The 23,574-nt window shown below is 44.2% G+C and overlaps 2 protein-coding genes across 4 annotated transcripts in view; one reads left to right on the top strand and one right to left on the bottom strand.

The window, feature by feature from the left end:
- Positions 1–14,831, bottom strand: part of SLC41A2 (solute carrier family 41 member 2) — a 47,853-nt gene extending 33,022 nt beyond the window's left edge. The window contains exons 1-4 of one of the 3 annotated variants that reach the window (XM_033058648.1): positions 14,738–14,813; positions 10,575–10,825; positions 7,884–8,615; positions 6,567–6,674 (exon numbers count right to left, since the gene is read on the bottom strand). In XM_033058648.1, coding sequence (XP_032914539.1) covers positions 6,567–6,674; positions 7,884–8,438 — 663 coding nt within the window. In that variant the 5' untranslated portion in view covers positions 8,439–8,615; positions 10,575–10,825; positions 14,738–14,813. Of the gene's footprint in view, positions 1–6,566; positions 6,675–7,883; positions 8,616–10,574; positions 10,826–14,737 lie in introns of all 3 variants that reach the window. The other 2 variants (XM_033058647.1, XM_033058646.1) reach the window with 2 other exon arrangements.
- Positions 14,832–17,856: 3,025 nt separating this feature from the next.
- NOPCHAP1 (NOP protein chaperone 1) lies at positions 17,857–23,339 on the top strand. Its single transcript, XM_033057951.1, has 4 exons — positions 17,857–17,933; positions 18,742–18,828; positions 20,801–20,937; positions 22,088–23,339. Exons 1-4 carry the CDS (start codon positions 17,882–17,884, stop codon positions 22,271–22,273), a joined length of 462 nt encoding a protein of 153 aa, XP_032913842.1. The 5' UTR covers positions 17,857–17,881; the 3' UTR covers positions 22,274–23,339.
- Positions 23,340–23,574: the final 235 nt, after the last annotated feature.

Here is a 23,574-nt window from a genome sequence, read left to right as displayed (position 1 = left end):
GGTTTAAATGGTATTATTTAAAAATACCCAGGAATAATTCAGCTAATAAAATAAAATACTATGATTAAAAACAAAATATATCTCTTAAAATTCAAACATTGCTTTTGATTTTAAATCATAGTATCCTTCCAAAAGCAGCTAAATTTGATGCAGTTTTACGTAGTAACTTGTTTAACATTAGTTTGCTCTGCAAGATATAACAGCCACCTTATATTCCCGAAATGCCCAAGCACTACCAGATCAGTGGCTGGAAGATCCCTTGAGACTGAGCTTGTTCTGAGGTGCTTAAATTCTGAAAATAAAAAATATTAGACTCTAATACTGATTAGCATTCTAACTTTTCATTTACACAATACAGCCAGAGATTTTTGATGCATAAATGATGTAAGTCCAGTATTAAGGTAGTAGCTGAAAGACAGCAAATAAATTGCAGTAATTTCACTAATACAAGCCGCATGGACTATAAGCCGCATCTCCGGGTGTTGGCAAACATTTAGTTCTTCGTCCATAAATACGCTGCACCTGATTATAAGCCACTCTGTCATTCGCAGCGAGGACCCGCGTGCAACAAATTTGCCAAATAGTAACAGAATCGCGGCATGGCGGGGTTTACTGGCTCGGCTCGGGCTGTGCAGGCTCGGCCCGCTCGGGGCTGCCGATGGGGCCAGGTGGCCCAGCTCGGTGGGGCCGCTCGGCAGGGCCGCTCGGGGTCAGCCACTGCTGCCACTGGGTTCGCTCACCCCAGCCCAGCGCTGCCCCGTGGTGGCAGGCAGGGACGGAGCCCGCCGGCACCCGCGGCGGCGGGTGGGGACGGAGCCCACTGGCACCCGCTTCAGCAGGCGGGGACGGAGCCCCCCGCTCCCGCCGCAGTGGTAGCAGGCGGAGGCAGAGCCTGCCTGCTCCTGCCGCAGCAGGCGGAGGCAGGAGCCCCCAGTTTACCCCACGGGCTGTGGGGATGGCAGCACGGAGCCCCCGCCTCTCCCCCGCCTGAAGGAGGGAGCTCCCCTGCCTCCCTCCCCCACCCCGCGCTACCGGCACTGAGCTGGCCCCACCCGCCGCGCAACACAGTAACCAATTTGTAACAATCACAAAATCCTGGGTTTTACAGGCAGGTGCTCGGCTCGGCACCCTGGTTGGGACTTCCGGGGTTGTAAATGTCAAAAAATTATTCACATATTAGCCACTACTGAGTGTAAGCTGTAAGTGTGGGAGCAAAATTTTAGTCAAAATGGTGCGGCTTGTATTCATGAAATATTCTAAAACATTTTAAAGTACATACGTACCCTTTTATCATCTATTTCCTACTTTTGCCTTTTTTTTTTTTTTTTTTAGTTAGAGGACAAGATGTGATGAACGATACAAAATACCACAGTATGACTATGTTTAAAACAACTTCCTCTTTGAGATAACAGAACTTTTTTTACATGTTGAGCATAAATTTCAGTGGCTTTTCCCATACAATACTAATTTATAAGATAACATACTTCTCAAAAAACAGAAAGACTTCATGCATATATTTTTCATCTTTTGTTAATTGCTTTTCAGTAGATTTCAATTCAATTTCTTTTCCATTTTGTTTCATTTTGTGATAGTAGTGACTTGAAAGGAACAAATTATTAAAATAAATGCTAATTTAAAGACATAAATATAATAAGGCATTTTATCTCAATCACACTATAAATGTTTTATAATCTTCAAACTACAGTGAAAGCTCTGCAAATACATCCAGTAGTTTAGTACAGCAGTTGTTTCAGGAACTGCTGATAAAAATCTCCATTGCATCCTTCTTAAACATATATATGCTAAATGAACAAAACGGCAGGCTGTGGAGAGTTTCACTTCTTCTCTCCTTTGAAAAAGTTTTGGAAAAGTATCCAAAAAAATCCTTGTTAAAAAAAGTAATCTTGCAAAATGCTTAATCTGGCCTAAAGCTGAGCTCCTGCCAAATGTCCCAGCTCTGCTTTCTCCTACTGTCACCTACACATTCACATTTTCTTTCTTGATCCAGCTCCATGAGTGAGTTCATGACACCAAAAATTTCCTGTTTTATGGAAAACATTTTTTCCAGGGAGAGATATGGGTTGATCTGCTATAAAATTATCTGATCCATCACATCCACCCATGTAACCTTGCACAAGTGCTCTCAGAGCTTGAAAGGGAGAAAGAGCAGGACCACTCCTTGCAGCTGTAGATTTCCATAACCTGAAATCATGTTTATTGTGATACTGTGAAATGGACGGACCTAAACAAAAGGCTTGTAAAGTCATACTGCTAGTGCTTGACAACAATAATACACAGTCTGAACGTGAGTCTGCACAAATTTACAGGAATGACTGAATAAGTGGTGTTTTGGTGTTGGTGGTGGGTCATTCCTTTGGGGTTTTTTTAACTGCTGTTGCTCTTTAAAAATGAAAAACACAGCAGTGTAAATTGAGACAATGAGAACGACCCAACAGAACAAAGCTGAAGAACTGAAGGACACAAAACACAATATAAATAATGTGCTTGAATGGGCAGTTGCCCTAAGTGCACCTCACACAGCCATGCCAGCACAGCAGTGGGCAGAGGGAGAAGGGCTTACAGAGGTAGAACTCCACAAACACCTTTTTCCTCTTTGCTTTCTGTATTCTACATATGAAGTAACTTCTGGTGGGATAAAAATGTTTGAAAAGCAGTAGGCTGTAAGATTGCCAAGGTATGGAGAGTTTACACAAGCACCAAAGTGAAGCACAAGGTCTGCCCTGAGGTAGATGAAAAACACAGTCTTGAGACAGATTTAGTGAAATAACAGATTCTAGAGTGGATGGGAAATTGTGAGTGATCAGTAAGATGCAGCTGAAGGAGAAATTTGGGCAACAAGATGAATAAAATGACCATACAATGCTTGAAACTGGTGTGCTATGGATAGGAAACTTGCTAAGAGGACTCTGCTCTTTGGCTGACCACATAGTTAACAATGAAGTAAAGATAATTAGTTTACAGCCCCAAGAGCATAGACATGTTTGCAAATTCAGATACAGTTATAAGCTAAGTGAGCAAGCAGGGCATGAATTAACTCCAATGCTGAACTCAAGTCAGAAATTTCCTCCTGAAAAGGTAAAGCTGGTCACAGGGGCACAGTCTTGCTGTTACTTAAAGATGTGTCTGCTGGGGAGCCAGACAGTGCAAATGTAGGCCAGAGAGGGGAAGATTAATCAGACAAGTGGGTTCCAAATAATTGTTTAGATATACACTGAATTAATACTCTCCTTCAGTTCTCACACAGGATGAGGATGACAGGACCAAAGGTTGTGTGGCTGAAGAGAGTAGGGGTCAATGAAATCAAAGGGAAGAATGCAAAAGTCAGAATTATCTCTGAGAGAACTGGCATATAAATTACAGGTACAGAAGTAAGCCATCACCTCCAACAGGTTTCCACAGCTTTGGTTTGCGATTTTATTTATTTGCTTGCTTTTTCTAGGGATTTTTTTTAACTAATAAAATTTAAATATAATCTTGTTAGCATACCCTTGATAATGAATGATCTATATTGTCCTTATCTTGTACAGGATTGTTCTCTTAGTTTATCCACTGGACATGCAGTCTGTGTTGTGGAAACTTCAGTATCCTTCATCTCTGTGCCTGACAGGGGGATCAGCTCCAGTCTTGACAACAGTTGATGGATAATAAGAACCTAGGTCAGGAGTCACAGTGCAGAGAAAGGGTCTGTGGGACCCTCTTCCCAAGGTCCCCTGACAGCTGTGACGTTCATGAATGTGACAGCACTGGTGAGGATGGGGAATTCAGCCACTGACTGACCCAGACAAGTTCTGTATTTGTGATCTAGGAAAGGTCATAAGCTCAATTGAGACAAAGCAGAAGTGGTGAAGTGTATTCTGACCTTCCTTATTTTAAGCCTTCGGTAAGGCACTGGTAGATCTTGGACTTGGTGTATTTTTCACAATGCAATATAAGCATTTTTAATCCTCAGGCCACAAACTGTACCAGTCAGAGACAAATTAAGCAACAGGTCAACAAAAACCAAAAGGCAAAATCATTCATGCCTGACAGTAAAGGCAGTAAGGTTTAAACACAAAATACAGTTAAGAAACAGTAAGAATTCTCAGAGAAGAACAATAAAATCAAACAGAAAACAAGACTGAATGACTAAGGATGATGTTAAAGATATACAACAGAACATGTCAATTCTTATGGATGAAAGTAATCAATTTCTGTAAAGGGCATGACACAAGCAAACCTTCACAGGACTGCCAAGGCTATGTCCATCCCACTGTGCATTCAGGCAACAACTCAATAGAATGTGGCAATGACACTTATGAATGACAGAAGACTGGAAGACCTTTCAATACAAAGCATTGTAATACAATACAAAAACTCAATGTCCTTGAGGGTTACAGCAGCAAAAACTGCTGATAAAATTCAACAGTAGAAATGCAAGGTCATGCATTTATGGGCTAACAATATTTCTGCCAGAAGATGGGAATGACAGCTGGAAATGAACAAAAACATAAATAATAGGGAACAGCCACTGATCACAAAGTGACTGAGAGGTATAAACCTGACCCTTCTAGGCAAGAAAGTACATAAAACCCTATAAAGTTTCAAGAGCAATATTCTACAAAGACACTGTAAAATCTCATCTGAAGCTATGTACACCTTTGACCAAGCATGTACAGTAATTTCACGAATACAAGCCGCACCAATTTGACCAAAATTTTGGTGGAAACCCGCAAGTGCGGCCAATATTCCGGGGCGGCTAATACATTAACAAAATTCTAAAAGCTGCCAACACGGAAGTGAGAGCCCGCGGCAGCCCCAAGCCAAGCTGGAGCCCGGCCGGCCCCGGCAGAGGTGGGAAAGCCTGGCAGAGGCGGGGTCAGCAGTGTGGGGGGCGGGCGACAGAGCCTGAGCCAGCAGGGCGGGGCAGGGGGGGCGGGGGAGCCCGGGAGAACTGGGGCTAGCAGTGCAGGGGAGCATGGCAGAAGCAGGAAGGCCGGCGGGTGGGGCTGCGTGGCAGCGGGGGAAGCCCAGCAGAATCGGGGCCAGCAGCGTGGGGGAGCCCGGCGGTGCGGGGTCCTGCAGTGCCGGTCAGGGCGAGGAAACGCGGCGGCGGTGCAGACGGGAGGGGGCGGCTGGCGAGCCTGGTGGCGGCGGCGGCAGCCCTGCCGGCGGGGCGAGCGAATGCGGCGCTCGCGAAAGCGGCGCGGCACTCGCGAACGTGGCGCTCGCGAAAGTGGCGCGGGGCGAGCGAAAGCGGCGCTCGCGAAAGCAGCGCTCACGAAAGCGGCGCTCGGCGAGCGAAAGCGGCGCTCGCGAAAGCGGCGCGGCGCGGGGCAAACGCGGCGCGGGGTGAGCGGTGAGCCCGGCGGCGGCGGCGGCAGCCCTGCCAGCCGGGCGAGCGAACGCGGCAGCGGGGCGGTGCTGACGGGAGAGGGGGGCCAGCGAGCCCGGCGGCGGCGGCAGCACCACCCGGCCAGCCCCGCCGAGCCGTGGCGCTGAGCTGGGCCACCCGGCCCCGTCGGCAACCATGAGCGGGCCGAGCCTGCCTGGCCCCGCCCCGAGCCAGTAAAGCCCGCTATGCCGCGATCCTGTTACTAATTGGCCAATTTGTGAAAGCTGCGCACGGATTCTCGCGACGAACGAAAGTGCGGCTAATATTCGGGGTGCGGCTTATCTATTGACAAAGACAGCAACATTGTCGAGGCACCGGGGGTGCGGCTTATAATCCGTGCGGCTTGTATTCGTGAAACTACTGTACTAGAAAAATTCATTCAAGCAGGAAGAGGCAGAGAGTGGGAACCTTGCTGGAAGGAAGAAGCACTGCATTAGGCAGTCTTAGAGAGATATCCAGTGCAGCCATCAGAAATAGCCTAGCCACATTATTAGACTGATCTAATCACTAGTTATTCACACACACACAAAAGATTCACAGGAAGGCAACCTGGCTTACTTAGACTAGAAAAATGAAGAGATAGAACATCCTCTGAAATGTAAAAAACAGCTATAACAAATACATAAGAAAGAACACACATAAAAAAACCTAGTTATGCTACAATTGCAGTGTTGGTATACACAAAAATAAGCAGACACTAAAAAATCCCAAAAGAACCTCACCACAAAAAAAAAAAAAAAAATAGATAAATTTCTTTAGCCAGAAAGCTAAAATAAAAATCCTTGCAGTTTGATCAACAGAGGTCTGGAATAGCAATGTTACTGATAATTTTGGTGCCACACTAATAGATTTTAAAAAAATGTGTTTAAATCATAGACATTTTATTAGCCTATTTGAAAACCCTCAAGGCCAAAGAGATCTCTCAACCTTACACAATACATCTGTAAATCTCAAAAATCTGCTTTATCTGTTCTGAATGATGAGTTGGAAGAGACTTCAGAAGTGAAGTTTTGATGTGCGGAGACAAGGGTCACTTTTTAACTTTGCCAACTTAATAACAGATTTAAACTGTCCCATAACAGCCAGATGAATTCATAAACATAAAGATTCGTTTCCTTTTTGAAATGTTTTAAACATGTATCTGAAGAGTGAAGAGGAACTGAAAGTTACTTACAGCAGTTGACAGCCTGGATGCCAAGGTCATTTCCAAATTTCCTTTGAGACCAAGAAGTGCAGGAACCAAGATAAAGACTTCAGTAACATTCTTGAACACATCCCAGTGCTATATAAAGGATACAGTGGGAAAAACTAAATTGAAAAATTCTCTTTAGACCGTCCACAAAGCATTCAAAAAATTCTGTAAATCATAACTTAACCCTCTAAAAAATTCAATCTTTTTGTATTAGACCTAAAAGTCTGAAGTCAGAACTGTTACCTATTTGGATAAAACAGATTTATGACTGCAAATTACTATTTCAAAGATGAGAAGACTATAAGCAAGAGATACAAAACTTGGCCTTAAAACAAATGTAGTCAAAAAGATGTCATTAATTTGAAGCATTTGTTTTTCATTATTTAAAATAGTCCCAAATACTATGACTGCTCTTGAATTCTGCTCTTAATTTTCAATATTATTTTCATCTTTTCCTTTCCAGCTGTGTAGAAACCTCACATAAAACCAACAAGGAATTACTTGTCATATGAACAGAGTCTGTAAGCAAAAAAACCCCTTGTCTTTATTCTTTTACCTCAAAGTGTGAAATTTACAAGAGCACAGCTTTTCAAAACCCAGATTTTTAAAAGAAATCTGTTTTCATTTTTTGTGCACCAAGTTCTCAGCACTGAAGTGCTATGTTACTTTGTATGTCTTGCCAACCCATGTATTTAATTTGTCATTATTTACCAACTTTAACTAAACTAACAAAGCTGTAAACTGTCTTTTTAATCAGGGATTTGCAATAATTTAAATTTTATTTTAATGAAAATAAAAGTATTCAATTAAAGCATCTGTACAAAGAATAAATTGGTAAGATGTACATGAACAAAGCACCAGACTGGGGTCAAACAGCCCAAGGAAGCAGTAAAGTTTATACATCAAATTTTATTTTCTTTTTTCTTGAAGTAACAAAGTCTCTCTCCATTGCAACTGATTGAAGTCCAAGCCTCCTTTGTTCTCTCAAGATTTTGAGTGACAAAGATTGTCAACTCTTCCTCCTATTTTAATTAACTTTGCAAACTCTTTAAGTGTAGCTAAAGAAATCCCTAAAGCTGAACAAAGCAAAACCATACAAAAGCAGGGGAAATCTGCACAGATTAATTTCTGTATTGTATTTCTGTTTAGATATTGTGGTTATGTCAAACTTTTTAAATAAGTTCATAGTAGCAGAATCACACCCAGACCTAATTACATGTCAATATTGAAGACATCTACAACGTTACATGTTAGAATTACAGACCACACAGACTATCTGTTAAAAAAGCAAATACCAACCTGTACAATATCCAAAACCATGCCAGCAGAAACAGTTCCAAACCCTGCTAGCAAAAAAGGTACAAGTATCTGCAGTGCCATAATACTGCTAGATTCTTTGGGTTGTTTTCTACTTCCTTCCACAATGATTTCCTCATTACTGTCACTAGAGAGAGCGTCATCCTGCAGCATGGCATCTGTTTCTGAAGTGTCCATTCCATCACAGTAATTATAACTGGCAAAATCATCATATTTAGGGCTACAGCTGGATGGGCTGTGTCCATTGCTACCATGAAAGCTTGGTTCTGAGAAGTGATGGTACTCTGTGTGTTGTTCCGACCTGACATTAAAATTGTGTCCTGCTGGTTGCAATCCATCTTGCCAGACACCATTCACCTTTTTGTGTCTTTCCTCTTGGTTTATTTGGTAAACAACAGGAACCATACTTAAAAGCAGTCTCAAAAATTTATCAGACTGAATTGTATTAAGATTTATGGTCCAGTTTACAAAGCCTTCTCTGTCATGGACTTTGCTATTTGTTTTGGAGATGGTAGATCTGCCTTTACAGTTAGTCATAGTGCTACAGAAGTACAGGTTGAAAAGCACTTCGTTCTTCAGGTGTCAGCCAAGAAATCTTGTAGGTGAGTCACCAGGTGCCACACTTATACGTGGACCAAAATGTTCCTTTTTTGCAAGAAAACGTGTTTTTTCATTGCTCTCAGATCTTCAACAATTCCATAAGCAAGACTAGATCTGCAAAAAAGTAAAAAGTATATATTTACTTCTAAAATATTTTAACTCTACAGAATACATGATATAGTGGTTTAATTTTTCAGATCACAATCTTTTTTCTGTTTACTGTGATTTAAAGTGAAGTTGTTTCTATTCTGACATTTCCCTTATGGTAGGAAGTTAAACAATGGTATACTGACAATCTCAAGTAATTTCATATTTCCCTCCATCAGAAGCCACTTCACCTTCCTTTTCTTTAATCTTTATATTGTGGTAATAAATGTAGTAATTTACTAAAAGAACAGTTCTAATTTGACTCAAAGCTTTGCTGATTTTGGTAATTATTACTAAACTCCATAAATGATTGCCATAAACAGAGAAACAAAGGCCAGGGAGACTGCACCACCATCATGTAGGATAACACAATTCCACGTGATTTTGTATCAGTGCAAAGCTGTGAAAACATTTTACAGACTTCAGGAAATGAAAATATTTTAGAGCTGGAGGACTTTTGATCTGCATTTCCCAAGAAACTCAGCCTCCCATGATCATATTCTTTATGTTATGATTCCTCTATTTCCCTTCCTTCTGTTTCAAAGCTTGTAAGTCACCCAGTATTTCTAGAGCAGTTTCAGACAGACTTTACATGAAGTGGAGATGTCGAAGCTTTTGGCAACTAATAACCTCGCAAAAGATCCAAGTTTGTGCCTTTGCTGTTAGGCATCTTCAAAGATTAGCTGGCGTAACTCACTCCAATATGACCAGAGTAAGTCAACTTCAAAATTCCTGCTGCTCACAGAACTACTAGATTTGGGGGTTTTGACCCCCAAGGTGACTCAAAAGCAACATGATGATATTCCCTCTAACACTTCCTTTATCCAAGGGAGCTCTGACCAAGAAACAAATATTTTTAAAATGACAATGAAATTTATGGCTTGATCTAGAAAGAAGCCAAGTTTTGCAAGAAACAGCAATCTTTTTGTCACAAGACCAACAGAGGAATTTAAATAACCAAGATTCCTACAATATCTTTTGCCACTCTGTAGCAGATTGTGCTACACTGAACCTTTCCATTTCAGCAATGGCCTCAATTCTGGTTTCCACACACTTTAATTAGGAATAACAAAACTTTTGCTGCTATGCCAGAGCGGCTCTAACCACAGGTCAAAAGGGTGCTCTGTTAAGTGCTACTGAAAGACAGAAGGAGAAGAAGAAATTGCAGGATTTCATTTCACTCCCAAGAAAAATGCATTGAGAAAATTTTCTGACGGTTTTACAAGGCAGAGTCTGGCTCTCACTGCAGTTTCTCCCATATGTCCTCCAGTCACATCACCAGAGTGCTAGACCAGTGAGTCATGGAAATTATTCATTGCTCTGGAACTCTGGCCAAAAATATTTGGGTTAATTATCCATATCTTTTTTAACACATGGATTGGTCTCCTTTTAAATTTTTATATTTTGGGGTTTTTTAAAGAAACAAATCCTTTGATAAGATCGTGGTTTCATTTAATATAAGAAAGTATTAACAAATAGATATGGTACTTAAAAGGGGGAAAAAAGGGGAACAGAAAAATTATTTTGTCAAGTTCCAAATTAAGAAAGAGGCTAGCATGGATGGCTAACAATTGAAATAGTACAAAGCAGTTTGGATGACAGCCATTTACATTTTCCCTACCACAAAGACTTAGAATGAAAAAATGTGAACTTAAATGCTGGAAAATAAGAATTTAAGAAGACAAAATGAAAAATATAGAATCATAAAATTATTTAGGTTGGAAAAGTATTGTATAGTATAATATACAGTAAAGAGTAATTGTTCCTTCAGAGCATACAGAAAGAAGATAACTACGAACCCTTCTAAATGCAACTATTAATTTCTAAAAACTTGTTCCAACAAAGATTGTCATCTGATGTAATATTTTCATCCTAAGTTACAGGATGTTAATAATTGCTATATTCTCAGGGCTTTTTTGTACCTACAAGAAGCAGCAAACCTTGTTGCTCATGTTGTTCTAAGGAACAAGAACTTCCTGAGAAGCTTTATCATTGACAAGAAAAGCTCCTGTGTTGTTGTGTTGTCTGGAAAAGAAGCAAGCTGTGCTCAAGTAATTCACATAAAGAAAAGGCAGTTCAAATCTCGAAAATATCTTTCTCAGTCTCTGTAAGAAGAGAAGGTAAGTGGTTCTGGTTTCTTGACATATAATCTGGAAGTTACAGAAGAAGATGAAGTACTGCAAAAAAGAAAGAGAGAGACAGACAAAGATCCTTTGAGAAGTCAGGAAGCAGCCTCAGATTTATAATAGCTGGCATATTATATATGAAATGAAAGAACACCTTGTCCTTGTCCCAACAGGCAAAATAATGAGGTATGCCCAAACTATGAAAATAATAATTCTCTCTTCCTTATTGTTTCCTAAGTACATACTTTTCACTGTTTCTTCTTTTCCTTCACCTATTTTATAGCACATAACAATTGTTGTGTACTGACCTCTCTCTCTCAGTCCTGCAAGCATACACAAACATAAACAAACAGTTCTTCAAACATAAACAAATAAAAAATACAGCCATAAAAAAAAATACTGCCATTCACTGAAGATGTGTTCCTGAAAAATGAGACGTTTGGCAATCCAAAAGAGAGCAAGCCAATTTTACTCATAAGAACTAATACAACTTATGCACATAGCAATTTAAAAAATACACACGGAGACAGTATATGTGATGGACAGGCAGAAATAAATGCTGTAGAAAACAGGACCACAAGCTGGGAAAGATGCTGACTTTTGGAAATGAAAAGCTGCTTTAGAAAAATCTCAGGTACTTCAGCTATGAAACTGAACACCTGATCACTATCACATTTTTCCATCCTTCACATTTAATTGGATTGATTCATCTGAGAAAGATGAAATGACCAAAAAAATTAAACTGTTCAGGAAGAAGCTCAAAGAACTCTCTCAACTATTGGCCAAATAACTGTCTACATTGTTTCAGACACACCTATAATGCTGTTCTCAAGAGCATGAGAAAGAAAATGCTTCTTCCATATTTCCCCTTGGTTTAAAGAACATCTAGCATTAGCAGGATTAAGGGACTGGATGCCACAGCTAAATTTGATCAGATAGATATTAGACTGCCAACAATTCATTTAGAGCGTGAACACAATAAATCATCATGACCTTTTAAGAACCTTCAAAAAAAGGGGAAGGAGGAAGAATCAAGCATGAAATTTCTGTAGAGTAAACATTATGACAGGTTAAAACAAATACTTACCAAAGTTAAGGTCTAGGGAAATTACTGATTTCTTTCAGAGCCTGGCTAACAAAACCAAAAGATAACATCTATCTAAATAATTCTGAGGGTTTTCATGGGATCCAAAGCTAATCACACTACAGTCAAAACCTGTTTTTCCTAAAAGTTGCCAACATTTTTTTACAGGTGGTCTTTTAAAGCATTAATAATCTCTATACTGCACTTCCAGGCAGTCCACAATAAAATACAATTGTGTAAACATGCCTGTCTGAGAAATGCCTCTCAGAACAAGAACAAGCCTTGGAAAGGGATTCAGGAAAGTAATATGAAACGCTAACGAAACACTGAACTTTAATATTTTGCCATAATAAGCAAAGATGAAGCTGGATTATTCTTTGGCTTGAAAGACTCTTTTTGTGTCTTCAGAGATGAGCCAGACTCTTCTCACTGAAAGGATAAGAGGTAGCAGGCACGAATTGAAAAACTGGAAATGGCATTTGAACATAAGAAAAAGTTGAGGGGTTTCACCATGACAGTGGTCCAACACTGGTTCAAACCTGTTCTGGAGACTCCATCCTAGGTGATACTTGAAACCAAACCGGACACAGCCCCAAGGAACCTGCTCTTCTTGACCCTAAACTGAGCAGAGGTGTCTGAATAGAAAATTTCCTGAGATTCCTTCTGACCTCAGCAGTTCTGAGATTCTGTGAAGTTGGAAATGTGAGGTTTTGGGGGCATTCTTTAAGTTCAGAATACAGATGATACAGAGATCTGCATGGCCTCTTCTCCACTAGTGTGTTGTGTATACATACAAGTGTCAGTATCACACTGACACCCTTATCACAGTCATGGCCAATCATTTATATTAGTGCAGTGGGCATATCAGGAGGAAGGGAAAGCTACATCATATCACCTCAGCACTATAGAAAGCAAACAGGCTGTATTATCATTAACCATTCCATAGAACCCGGAAACCAATGTGGTACACTGGGCTAAGATTACTTACACCAGATATTGAGTGTAGAGTGTAAAAGGCTGTAAAACATGCTGAAAATTAACAAATGTTGCATGCAAGGCAGATATAAGATCATTACATACCATTTTAAGCTATTATGCAGTAAACTGTGTTTATTGTGTGCTAGTTTCTGGTTAAAGCAACAAATAACAAGAGGGAAAAAACAGATTAAAGAACCTCCAGAAGCCTTCATGACAGCTAGACACTGAAAGACCTGCCACCCTCAGGCCCAGTTTTCAGACAAGTTTGAGACTGCTGCATTCCACTTCCTGAACACGGCAGCTTTCGATTTTGGCCTCAAGGAAGAGAAAAGCAGCTGTGAGAAAGACTTGGTTTGACTGCACTTTTAAGGCATCTAGAAGAGACCAAAACAGAGTCAAAACACAGCAGCAAGGCTGTAAAATGTGGTTGGTTGTAAAGTGACCCAAATGGAATACCAGCATGAAAAATACCAGGTAAATCACATCCTACAGCACATCAAAAGCAGGTGGGAAAGTATGAAATGCAGTCCTCTAGATTAAGTAACCAATAACTACTTACCAGGATGAATTCTAACTACTCTTTGGGATCCTGATTACAGGTCTCTACTGTCATCACCAAGGAGAGATTAATTACTATCTCAGGCATTAGGATACAGACTTGCCATTGTTTTTGCGGATAATATCGTACAGGTATTTGAAAAGAAAATGATACGCTGTTATTTTTCCTCCTGAAGTGTCTACCCGGCATACTGCAGTATTTATGGATACAGTTTCACAACCTTTTTTAGGGCAGATGTAGGGAATGCTGCTGAAACAGGTCATCATATCTGCTCCCATCTTTTCACCCACATTACTACACTGGTAAAGTGAGAATAACTAGACACATATTCTAAACGCTGCTAGGACACTTCCTAAAGACGAAACAATTTCATATGATCCACATATTGTAGTGTGGTCTATAATGTGAGTGAAGAAGACTCCCAGCTATCCCGGACAATAGGCTGGGGGAAGCAGAAATTATAACATTCACTGAAACCAAAGAAATACCTACAACCTGAAGTTCACTGAGAATTAACAAGTGATTAGAAAGTAAAGTAGAATAAATCACAAAAGAATCCTATGTTTTGGCAGTAAACATACGGAAAAAGAATAAATGTGCCATCAGACGTTAAATACAATGCTTGCAAAAAAATTAAAAAGAAATGATGGTTGAAGTCTATACACGTGCTGTTCAGGTAGAGGTTCCATGCTTGTCAGCACTGCATCTGCGGTGACAGTGTGGCACGTTTTAATGGGTGCAAAGGTGGGAACAGACCTGCCTGCACATACGGATGTACGGAGTGCCAAGGAATAGGGGCTACTGGGAACGCTGGGCAGGTCTTGTGCGGGCAGAGAGAAACCGAAGAAAAGGGTCATTGTCCAGGCTACCTGGAGCGGTGCATAATGACCGCACACGATGGAACGCGCTGCGGGGCTCTGAGGAGCGCAGGGTCCCGGGGCGCGGGGGCCAAACGCGCGGCACCGTCCGCGCCCCGGGGCAGGGCACCGGCCCGGCCGGCGAGCAGCGGGGCCCGCCCGGCGCCGGGGGCGGCTGCGGGGTGCGGGAGAAGGGCGGGTGGGAGTGCCGGGGCCCGCGGCACGGGGAGAGCGAGCCCCGCGGCACCCGGGAACGCCGGCCGGGGCGGGAGGGGCGGCACCGAGCATCCCGCAGCCCTGGGCGCCCGGGGCATCCCGGGCACTCCGGCACCGGGGCGGGCCGGCGCGGCGCTCGGGGGGCTCCGCCGCTCGCCAGGAAACTTTCCTGCCCGCGGCCCCCGCCGCCTCCCCCAGCCCGGGGCGGCAGGTCCCCGGCCCGCCCGGCCCCGCTGCCCTCGCCCCCCCGGGCCGCGCCCTCCCCTCACCTGGGCGAGAGCGGAGCCGGCAGCGCCGCGGGGTCGCGCTCCATGGCTGCGGCGGGGCGGGAGCAGCGGGCGGCGGTGACAGCTCCGCGCTAGGTGAGCGCCGCCGCACTGAGCAGGCGCGGAAGCGCGCGGCCCCCGCGATGATGTGGCCCGTGATGCGCAGGGCCGCCGCCGCCACCGGCAGCTCCGGGCCCGGCTGGGCGGGGAGGGAGGAGCCGAGCGCCGCCGCCCCGCACCGCCCGTGACACGGGAGGGACGGCACGGGACGGGGCGCCGAGCCAGTGGTCGCTCCCAGCCTGGCCCCCGGGGCGAGCCCCCGCTGCCTGACACTCGCCGTCCGCATCCCCTTCCCGCTGTGCCCTCCCGGCGCTCGGCGGTAGCGGGGGCGAAGCTGCATCCCCGGCTCGCTGTCCCCGCACGGGCCCGGCTGGTGCCCCGCAGCCAGGGGGAACAAAGCGCCGGGGAGTGGGGCTCCAGGGCAGAGCCGGCGATGCCGGTGCCTTTGCTTCCACTCGCAGAAGCTTTCTTGGCGACATAGCGCAGGAGTCTCCGTTTTGTAATGACTCCTGACACCAGCTACCAGGACACTGCCAGTTGGCCAAAAGCAGCTTCCTCAGGAATCCAATTTTTTAAAGTGTCTGGGTCAGCTGGAATATCCTTGTTCTTGCCCAGCTGGACTGTACACCCTGCAAACAGCGTGTAAGTCTGTGAGCTCCTCCCTTGACATCAGCTGCCTCTGTTTAACTAAGTATGGAGCCAAGGCCTTGCTGGACTCCTGTTCTGCAGAAAAACCTTAGTGTTAACACCTTATATTAATACATTAAAACATCAAGCCAGCTAAGTTTGTGCGTTTATTATCAATACTAGTATTATTCATCAATTGTTGCTTGACACTTTGAAATTGTGAGGATGCCTTAACTGGAAGGTAAAAGGGAAGGAAGGAAGAAAGAGGAGGAAAAGAGAAGATTTAACAATGGTGACAGCAGCCAAGCCTACAGCATCCCTTTTCCTGTCTACAGAGAAAAAAGACACCACAGGCAGGTCACCAAGTGTCTGCCATAAACTGAAGTTAGTTGTGGTGGGGATATGTGGAATAGCAGAAACTTAAGCACAGGGAAATGTATTTGCAGGACTGGGGCCAAAACCTTCTGCACTAAGAGAGTGACAGATACAGGATCAGCTTGAACACTCACGTCAATACCACCTTAAATGAATGAAGCAGCCCAAACCTCAGAGCTAATAATTCAGCTGTCTCAAGCCTGTATTTATTGGGGATTTGTGCTGCAGATACTATAGCTTCCCAACCCAGTAGCAACCCTATATATCCAGTGTGTGCTCAGCTGTTACACAGCATGGGTACTTAGCTGGCCTACCCTACAAATCAGATAAACATCACATCTGCCATTGTTGCCAACGGGTGAGACTGTAATCCTGAGGTTTGGGAATAGTACCTGAGGGTGCTATGTCTGGATTTTCTAATTGCTTGTCTGGTTATCTTGGGCAATCACTTCATCACTCCCTACTACAGATTCCTTGACAGCATTATGCCCCGCCCTCGTGGAAATTACATAATATCCATGGATGAAATATATTGTTTGAGGTTCCCACACTACTATTTTAGGTTGTGTGCAAGGTCAGAAAGACTCACTTTTGCGGCTCAAGGCAAAAATGTCAGCCCTCAAGATTTTTCAGTCATTAATGAGATTTTTCTGGGAAATGGAAGTTCTGGAGCATAGCTGGGGAGAAAGGTGCAAAGCAAACTAGGTAGCAAATTCAGTGGAATGCACCTGTCACTGTGGGTGGGCTAGGGAAGAGGCAGAGGGCACTTGTTTGGGACCGTCTGTCAGGAAAACAGCAGGGTGGTCTCTTGCTTGAAGCTTTACAGAGGTTTGCTTCTTACTCAAGTTAATTCCATGATACTGGGATCTGGGTGGTTGCATAGCTGGTTTTTTTCCTGTGTCCTTTGCAGTGAGGGCCTATAAACACCACTTACCTGATTACTATTTATTCTCATTTTCATCTTGGAATTCCCATCTTGTTTCTTATGAACCCCTTCTTTTTGCAGTTTTCACATTGTCTAGATGTGAAAGGACAGAAACTGCAGAAGAGATAAGGACAGATAAAAAGAGAAACTGCAGAACAAATCCGGAATAACAGGTTGGCCAGTGTCAGCTGAACTTGTTGGATGTGTAAGTTTCTTTTCCAAAGGATGATTAAAACCCCCTCAGGCTCTGATATTTAATTTTAGGTTCATTTATCAAATTCTGAAAATGAAAATTTGGGAGTTTTGAGAGACAAGCAGCTACTGGCAGGCGTTCAGGTGACGTTACCTGCTAGCAGCTTGGTTCCGTATGTTCATGGCTCTTCATGGTGATGGGATGGACTTTTTGTACCGAATTACAGAATCAGACAGGTTGGAAGGGAGCACAGTGGATCATCTGGTCCAACCTCTCTGCTTAAGCAGGGCAGTCCTTGAGCACTTTGCACAGAATTGTGTCCAAAAAGTTCTTGAATATCTCCAGTATAGAAGACTCCACAATGTCTCTGGGCAGCCTGTTCAGTGTGTGGTCACCACACAGTAAAGAACTTTTTCCTCATGTTCAGGTGGAACTTGCTGTGCATCAGTTTCTGCCTCTTGTCCTGTGGCTTGGCACCACCAGGAAGAGCCTGGCTCCGTCCTCTTGTCACTCTCCCTTTACATACTTACGTACATTGACGAGATCTCTCAGTCATCTCTTCTCGAGGCTAAACAGGCTTCCAGCTCCCTCAGCGTTTCCTCTTAAAGAGATGCTTCAGCTCCTTAATCATCGTTGTCGCTCCGCTGGACCTGCTCCAGGAGCTTCGTGTCCCTCTAGTCCTGAGGAGCGCAGAACTGGACAGAGCGCTCCAGATGAGCCTCAGTAGGGATGAGCGGAGGAGCAGGACCACCAACCCCGAGCTGCTGGCAGTGCCCTTCCTAATGCAGCCCAGGACACGGCTGACTCGGTGCCGTGTTTCAGAGGGTTCGAGCCGTCCCGCGGCGATCCCCGCACCGCGCTGTCCCCGCTGTTGCGCACGGGCGGCAGCGCCGGTGCTCCTCCCGCCCGGCAGGGGGCGCCCGGCCGCCGAGCGCGCGGGCCGCTCCACTTCCGTGCGGGCGGGCGCATGGCGGGGCCCGCGGCCTCCCGCGAGCTGCTGGACCTGCGGCGCCGGCCAGGTGAGTGCGGCCCCGGCCCGGTGAGCACGGCCCGGTGAGCGTGGCCCCGGCCCGGTGAGCCCGGCTCGGTGAGCGTGGCGCCGGCCCGGTGAGCGCGGCCCCGGCCCGTTGAGTCCGGCCCGGTGAGCGCGGCCCAGGCCCGTTGAGTCCGGCCCTGGCCCGTTGAGCGCGGCCCCGGCCCGGTGAGCGCGGCCCCGGCCCGGTGAGCGCGGCCCCGGCCCGTTGAGTCCGGCCCGGTGAGTCCGGCCCGGTGAGCGCGGCCCCGGCTCTCCCGGACAGGGCTGTGGTAATGCGAAGTAAATAAGCGGGGAAATCCACGTTAAACTATGGGCAGTCGTAGCGACGTTTTCGTGAGACAAAAAAAAAAAAAAGGAAGTGAAAAAGACAAACGCTGCGCTTTGGTGAATGATACCGGGCGGATGGCTCCGTTGGCGGTCATGAGGATTAATGAGGATAATTAATGCCGAATTGGCTGACGCGGTTTGGGTTTTGCGGCGCTGCTGCTGCCCGGTTAGCGGAGGTTGGCACCGGGATTTAAATCAGAGCAACCTTCAGCTCCCGGCTCATCGTGCCTTGCTGTGGGGTACTAGAGATTGTTCTATGCGTTATAACTCTCACTTAATCAATCATTGGCTCAAAAACAGCTTAAGGAACTTGAGCTTAAACTTGAGGAGTGTGTGAGGTGACCTGCAGGATGAGACCGCTGGCCCATGTAGCCCAGTATTTCCTCCAAGAGCAGCAAAAGCAGATGACAATTACGGAGAACTTGTCAGCTTAAACACTTCAATACTCACTTGTTTGTCTGCAGGGCTGGAAGACATTTTGCTGATTAATTCAAAATGTAGCAGCAAGAAAGCCACAACTTTACAGACGGTTAAGGTGCCAAGGAGCAGTGGTAAGTAAGGAGGAGCTTGTCCCTGGAGCTGTGTCAAGTAGTAGGTAACATTTGAGACACAACTTTTGCTTCAGTACTTTCCTCGAAAAGGTGAAGGGAGAAGCTTTTGTGTTCAGTTTCTGCTGGTGGAAGGTCCTCCTCCCATTACAGTTCCCTGTCTCACTGGTGAGTCACATAACTGCTGCTGCTGCAAAATTAGGTTTTGCAATGCTAGGCATTACAGCTCTAAGCTTTAGGGACAGATTATTTTTTCCCAGTATGGAGTTGTTGCTTGGGCTTTTTATTTCTTTTTAGAAGTAATTTCTCTGTATGGTATATTTATTGTATGAGAGGATTTAATTTAAAAAGGACTCCTATCAAATTATTTTAGTTTTTGTTTTGTGATCAAGCTGAATTTTTTTTAAAATGTTACATCAAATTCTTTGTTGGATAAAATTCTCTACAAAGATGACAGTGTTTCAGAGGTAGATTATACCTGTTAAACTTTTGTGGAGTTCACCTGGAATAGCACCTCTTCTTAAAGAAAGAAAACTAGTGTTTGGCTCATCAGCATGCGTGGAGCAGTTTATTTGAGGAAATTCTGGAGGTGAAAGTATTGTCTTCCTCCATGGAAGGGACATGAGTGTGATTCTCCTAATTCCATTGATTACAGTAATTTCACGAATACAAGCCGCACCAATTTGACTAAGATTTTGCTCCTAAACCGGAAATGCGGCTAATAATCAGGAGCGGCTAATACAACCTCAGAAGTGCCTGCCAGAGTGCTGAGCCGAGCAGCTGCAAAGTCGGCATTTTGCGATTGTTACAAATCGCTACTTTGTTGCACCGCGGGTGGAGCCTGGCTCCGTGTAGGCAGAACGGGGGGCGGGGAGAGAGGCAGGAGAGCTCTCTTTCCTCCTCTGCCACAGCCCAGGGGAGAGACGGGGGGGGCCCGGCGCCGCCATTGCCGCGGCCCGGGGAGGAGAGGGGGGACCCGGGCCGCCCCTACCGCGGCCCGGGGAGGAGAGGGGGGACCCGGGCCGCCCCTACCGCGGCCCGGGGAGGAGAGGGGGGACCCGGGCCGCCCCTACCGCGGCCCGGGGAGTGGGGGGGAAGCCCGCACCACCATTGCTGCGGCCCGGGGAGCCGACGGGAGCCCCGCGCAGCCATTGCCGCGGCTCGGGGAGCCGACGGGGTGCTTTGTCCCCGCCCGCCGCCGCCGCGGCAGGAGCGGGGAAACTCCGTCCCTGCCCGCCGCCGGCGCCACGGGCGCGGGAAAGCTCCCTCCCCGCCCGCCGCCGCTGCCGCAGGAGCAGGGGAAGCTCCGTCCCTGCCTGCCACCGCAGGGCAGCGCCGACCCGGGGTGACCGAGCCCAGTGGCAGCGGCGGCCGGCCCCGAACTGCAGCACCGTGCTGGACCACCTGGCCCCGTCAGCGGCCCCTAGCGGGCCGAGCCTGCACAGCCTTAGCTCAGCCAGTAAACCCCGCCCTCCCGCCGTTCTGTTAATAATTGCACGCGGGTCCTCGCTGCGAACGACAGAGCGGCTTATATTCGTGTGCGGCTTATCTATGGACAAAAACCAAAATATTTGCCAACACCCAGAGATGCGGCTTATAGTCAGTGCGGCTTGTATTCGTGAATTTACTGTACCTAAAAATTCCTGTGAAGTCCCACAGGACAGAGCTGTAGAGGATAGGTGGATAAGTACTTTATACTTGTACCTGGAGGTTCCATCTTTCTCCCACCATCTTAATTTCAGAGTTTCTTTTGTTAATTATGTTGACCTTTCATTAGTCTATCAATGCATCTGCTACAGCTAATTTTTCCATCTTCTTTGAGATGTTCAGTCTATACTTAGTTATTATAGACAGCTGGAAGTTACAGTTGAAATGGAATCTGTTTAAAGGCTCATAACTGAGGTATAAATGTGAACACTAATGAACATCTCTTTGACTTTATATATATATATATATATTTATTGTTTCTTTTCAGTTTTGGACCGAGTACAGAGCTTTTTACCACAAATGGCCCAGGCAAATGATGAGCTCAAAAGAAAAATGGTAACAGCACCGGCTCATCAGTTTGATATTGAACATCTAGACAGTGAAACAGAAAAAGTTATAGAAATGGTAAATATGGGGTTTTTTAATTTTAACATAAATCTAGATGGGATTAAAATAACTCTCTGATCTTAGAATGAGTAACATGATAGATAAAGTGAAGTCTTTACCATTTTATGTGAAGTCTTTACCATAGTCTGTGATCTGCTGATTCAAAAATATAGATATACTAAATATGCTTATTTGGTTGAAATTTACATCCTGCTTTTCATACTTGCAGAATTTAATCACTGGGAATAAAGTAGTTTAAGAACAAGTAGAATAAGACATGCTTTTGAATTGACAACTCTGAATCAAAAGTCACAAATTGTATTTTAAATTTGGTTTAGAAACTGAACAATATAAGGCCTAGTAAGGCATAGCAGAAGGCTTTAGTGTAAGAGTAATAACTACCTTTCAGCTCTGCTATGTTGGTATTTATAGGAATGAGTAGGTCTTGGGTTTAGAAAAGTTGTTAGTGTTGTTGTGGTCCTTTGTTGCTGGTATTTTTTTATTTATTTACAGTCACATATGTATTTTATTTCTAGTTTTAACTGAAGTGCTGCAACCGTATGCTTGTATAAGAAAATTTTATTATGAAGGTGATATATGTCCATGGCTCATCCAAGTGCCTTCTGGCTAAGCAGACCTCAAAAATTATGGCTCTGTATGTGGATATATGAGATCACTTGAAAAGAGCATGCTGGTGGTTTAAACTACTTGCTGTTTTAGAATAGTTGTAGTGCCCTGAATACTACTACAATATAGGAGAATAACTATATTAATATATATATCTACATATGCTTGTATATTTGTTATGACCCTTTATACACTAAATGGTTTAATTTGTTTTTTTTACTGAAAAGTAGTTTTGATGCCTACTGCTCATCAGTTTAAATATCTGATTTAGACAATCTGAGTTCAGCTATTGACTCTGTTCTTTTTTTGATAGTGATATAAATATGGCCTTAGATAGGCCAGTAATATTTAGGAATCTCTTAATAATATTTGTAAAATCCTAGGAAAAGCCAAAAGTCTCTTTTATTGTGATAGTGGTTTTCTTATGGCAGTAGGCTGTTTAGTGTGTTTGCCTTGTTTTACGCCAGTGATAGAAGTGCTGTAGTGTGTGTATATATATATGTAGTATACATGATGTGTTAACCAGGATTTTTATTTTCAGAATGTGGCTGTAGTTGAGCTGAGTGATTCTGATACAGATGAAGAGTTGCTGACTTCAGAAGATGACTCAGAATCTGATGAAGATGACTCTGGAACTGATGAAGTGACAGTAGACAACATTAAGTTTCCTAAACAAAAGGGAGAAAAGGGCAAAATAGAAATTTTGGACAGCAAAGCAAATGAGTAAATCAATTTTATTTTACTTTAAAAACCCCCAAACCAACCAAATCATGTTTTCTCACTTTGAAGAGCTGGCCCTTAAAACCACTTTGTTTTCCAGTGTAGCATCTCTCAGGATCCTGTGAAATGCTATAGTTTTCATGGTGGAGAATTCAGGATCCATTCATGACTGGGGAAGGCTGAATTTCTGAAGAATTTGATTCATCAAATAACAGGGAAATGCACTTCATAGTAGATTACACCAAGAAAACAGCTAGTAAGGGGCACTTGAAAGTTAAAAATTCTTGTTCTGTTGTTTTGTTGAAGAAAGACTTGCTTTTACAGGAAGACAGAATTTTTTGTTTCAAGGGCAAGAAAGAATTAACTAGGAAAAAAGCTTTGTTTTTCTGTTCCATATCCAGTGAAGTGTTCTGTACACTCTCTTCAATATTAAACACTATCTTCAGTACCTCAGAGGTATGTCTACATTGCATTCATGGTGGTGACTGCTGAACACCAGAGCTGTGGCTAAGTTAGCTCATTTCTAGCTGAGCCAGCCTAGGTAAGGAGAGCCATGACCAGAGAGTTCAGCAGAGTTACTTTTTACTTACCCTGTGTACCTGCACTGAGCTCCACACCAGCACAGGGAGGTTACAAGCTCATGTGGGAAATGTTTGTGGCTGCAGTGCAAACTCTCCATACTCAAAGGAGCAAGGCTGCCTCTGGGGTGTTAGGATAGCTTTAAGCTACACTTTTCATCCTCCAATTTCCCTGCCACGTTTCTGATCTCCATTTTGTTAACTGTCACTGAAGGATGAAAAGGTGAAATTTCAACTTGTACCTAAGTTGGCTTGACACGATTGTGAAACCAGAATCAGTGAAAGTGTGTCCCATTCATACTTACCTCATATTGATCAAATATAATGGTTTGGGCTATTACATTTACTTCATAGATCAATTTGCATTTCAGAAGTATCTGTCATGCTCCTGGATGTCATTGTTTCTTAAAGGAACTTTGTATTTTCTACGCCATTAAAGTAAAATTTTCTATGCTGTGGTTGCTCAAATATTAAACTTAATGTCATGACTTGAAATGTGCAGTTATTTATAGAATTTATTTTGAATCCTGTACCTAAAGTTCTAGTTTTATTACCTGTTTCTGTAGTATTTGTGGTAAGAAGTAATGAGGATTCTGGTCTGTCTTTAACAATGTGGCTTAAATACAGGATGGAGACGTGATTTACTGATTAAACCGTGGAATATTTTAGTGAAGGGGAAGGATGGGGATCAGAGAATCAGACTGCTACCTTTAATAGCAGCCCACAGATA

This window comes from Catharus ustulatus, chromosome 4, assembly GCF_009819885.2.
Source record: "Catharus ustulatus isolate bCatUst1 chromosome 4, bCatUst1.pri.v2, whole genome shotgun sequence".
Taxonomy (NCBI): domain Eukaryota; kingdom Metazoa; phylum Chordata; class Aves; order Passeriformes; family Turdidae; genus Catharus; species Catharus ustulatus.
Note: the sequence above shows the minus strand (reverse complement) of the source record. Positions and strands in the feature narration are given on the sequence as shown.

Coding starts and splice junctions, on each gene's coding strand:
- NOPCHAP1 (XM_033057951.1), top strand. CDS start 17,882: ATGGCGGGGCCCGCGGCCTCCCGCGAGCTGCTGGACCTGCGGCGCCGG. Junction 18,829..20,800: donor TAAGGTGCCAAGGAGCAGTG/GTAAGTAAGGAG, acceptor GTTTCTTTTCAG/TTTTGGACCGAGTACAGAGC. Junction 20,938..22,087: donor CAGAAAAAGTTATAGAAATG/GTAAATATGGGG, acceptor TTTTATTTTCAG/AATGTGGCTGTAGTTGAGCT.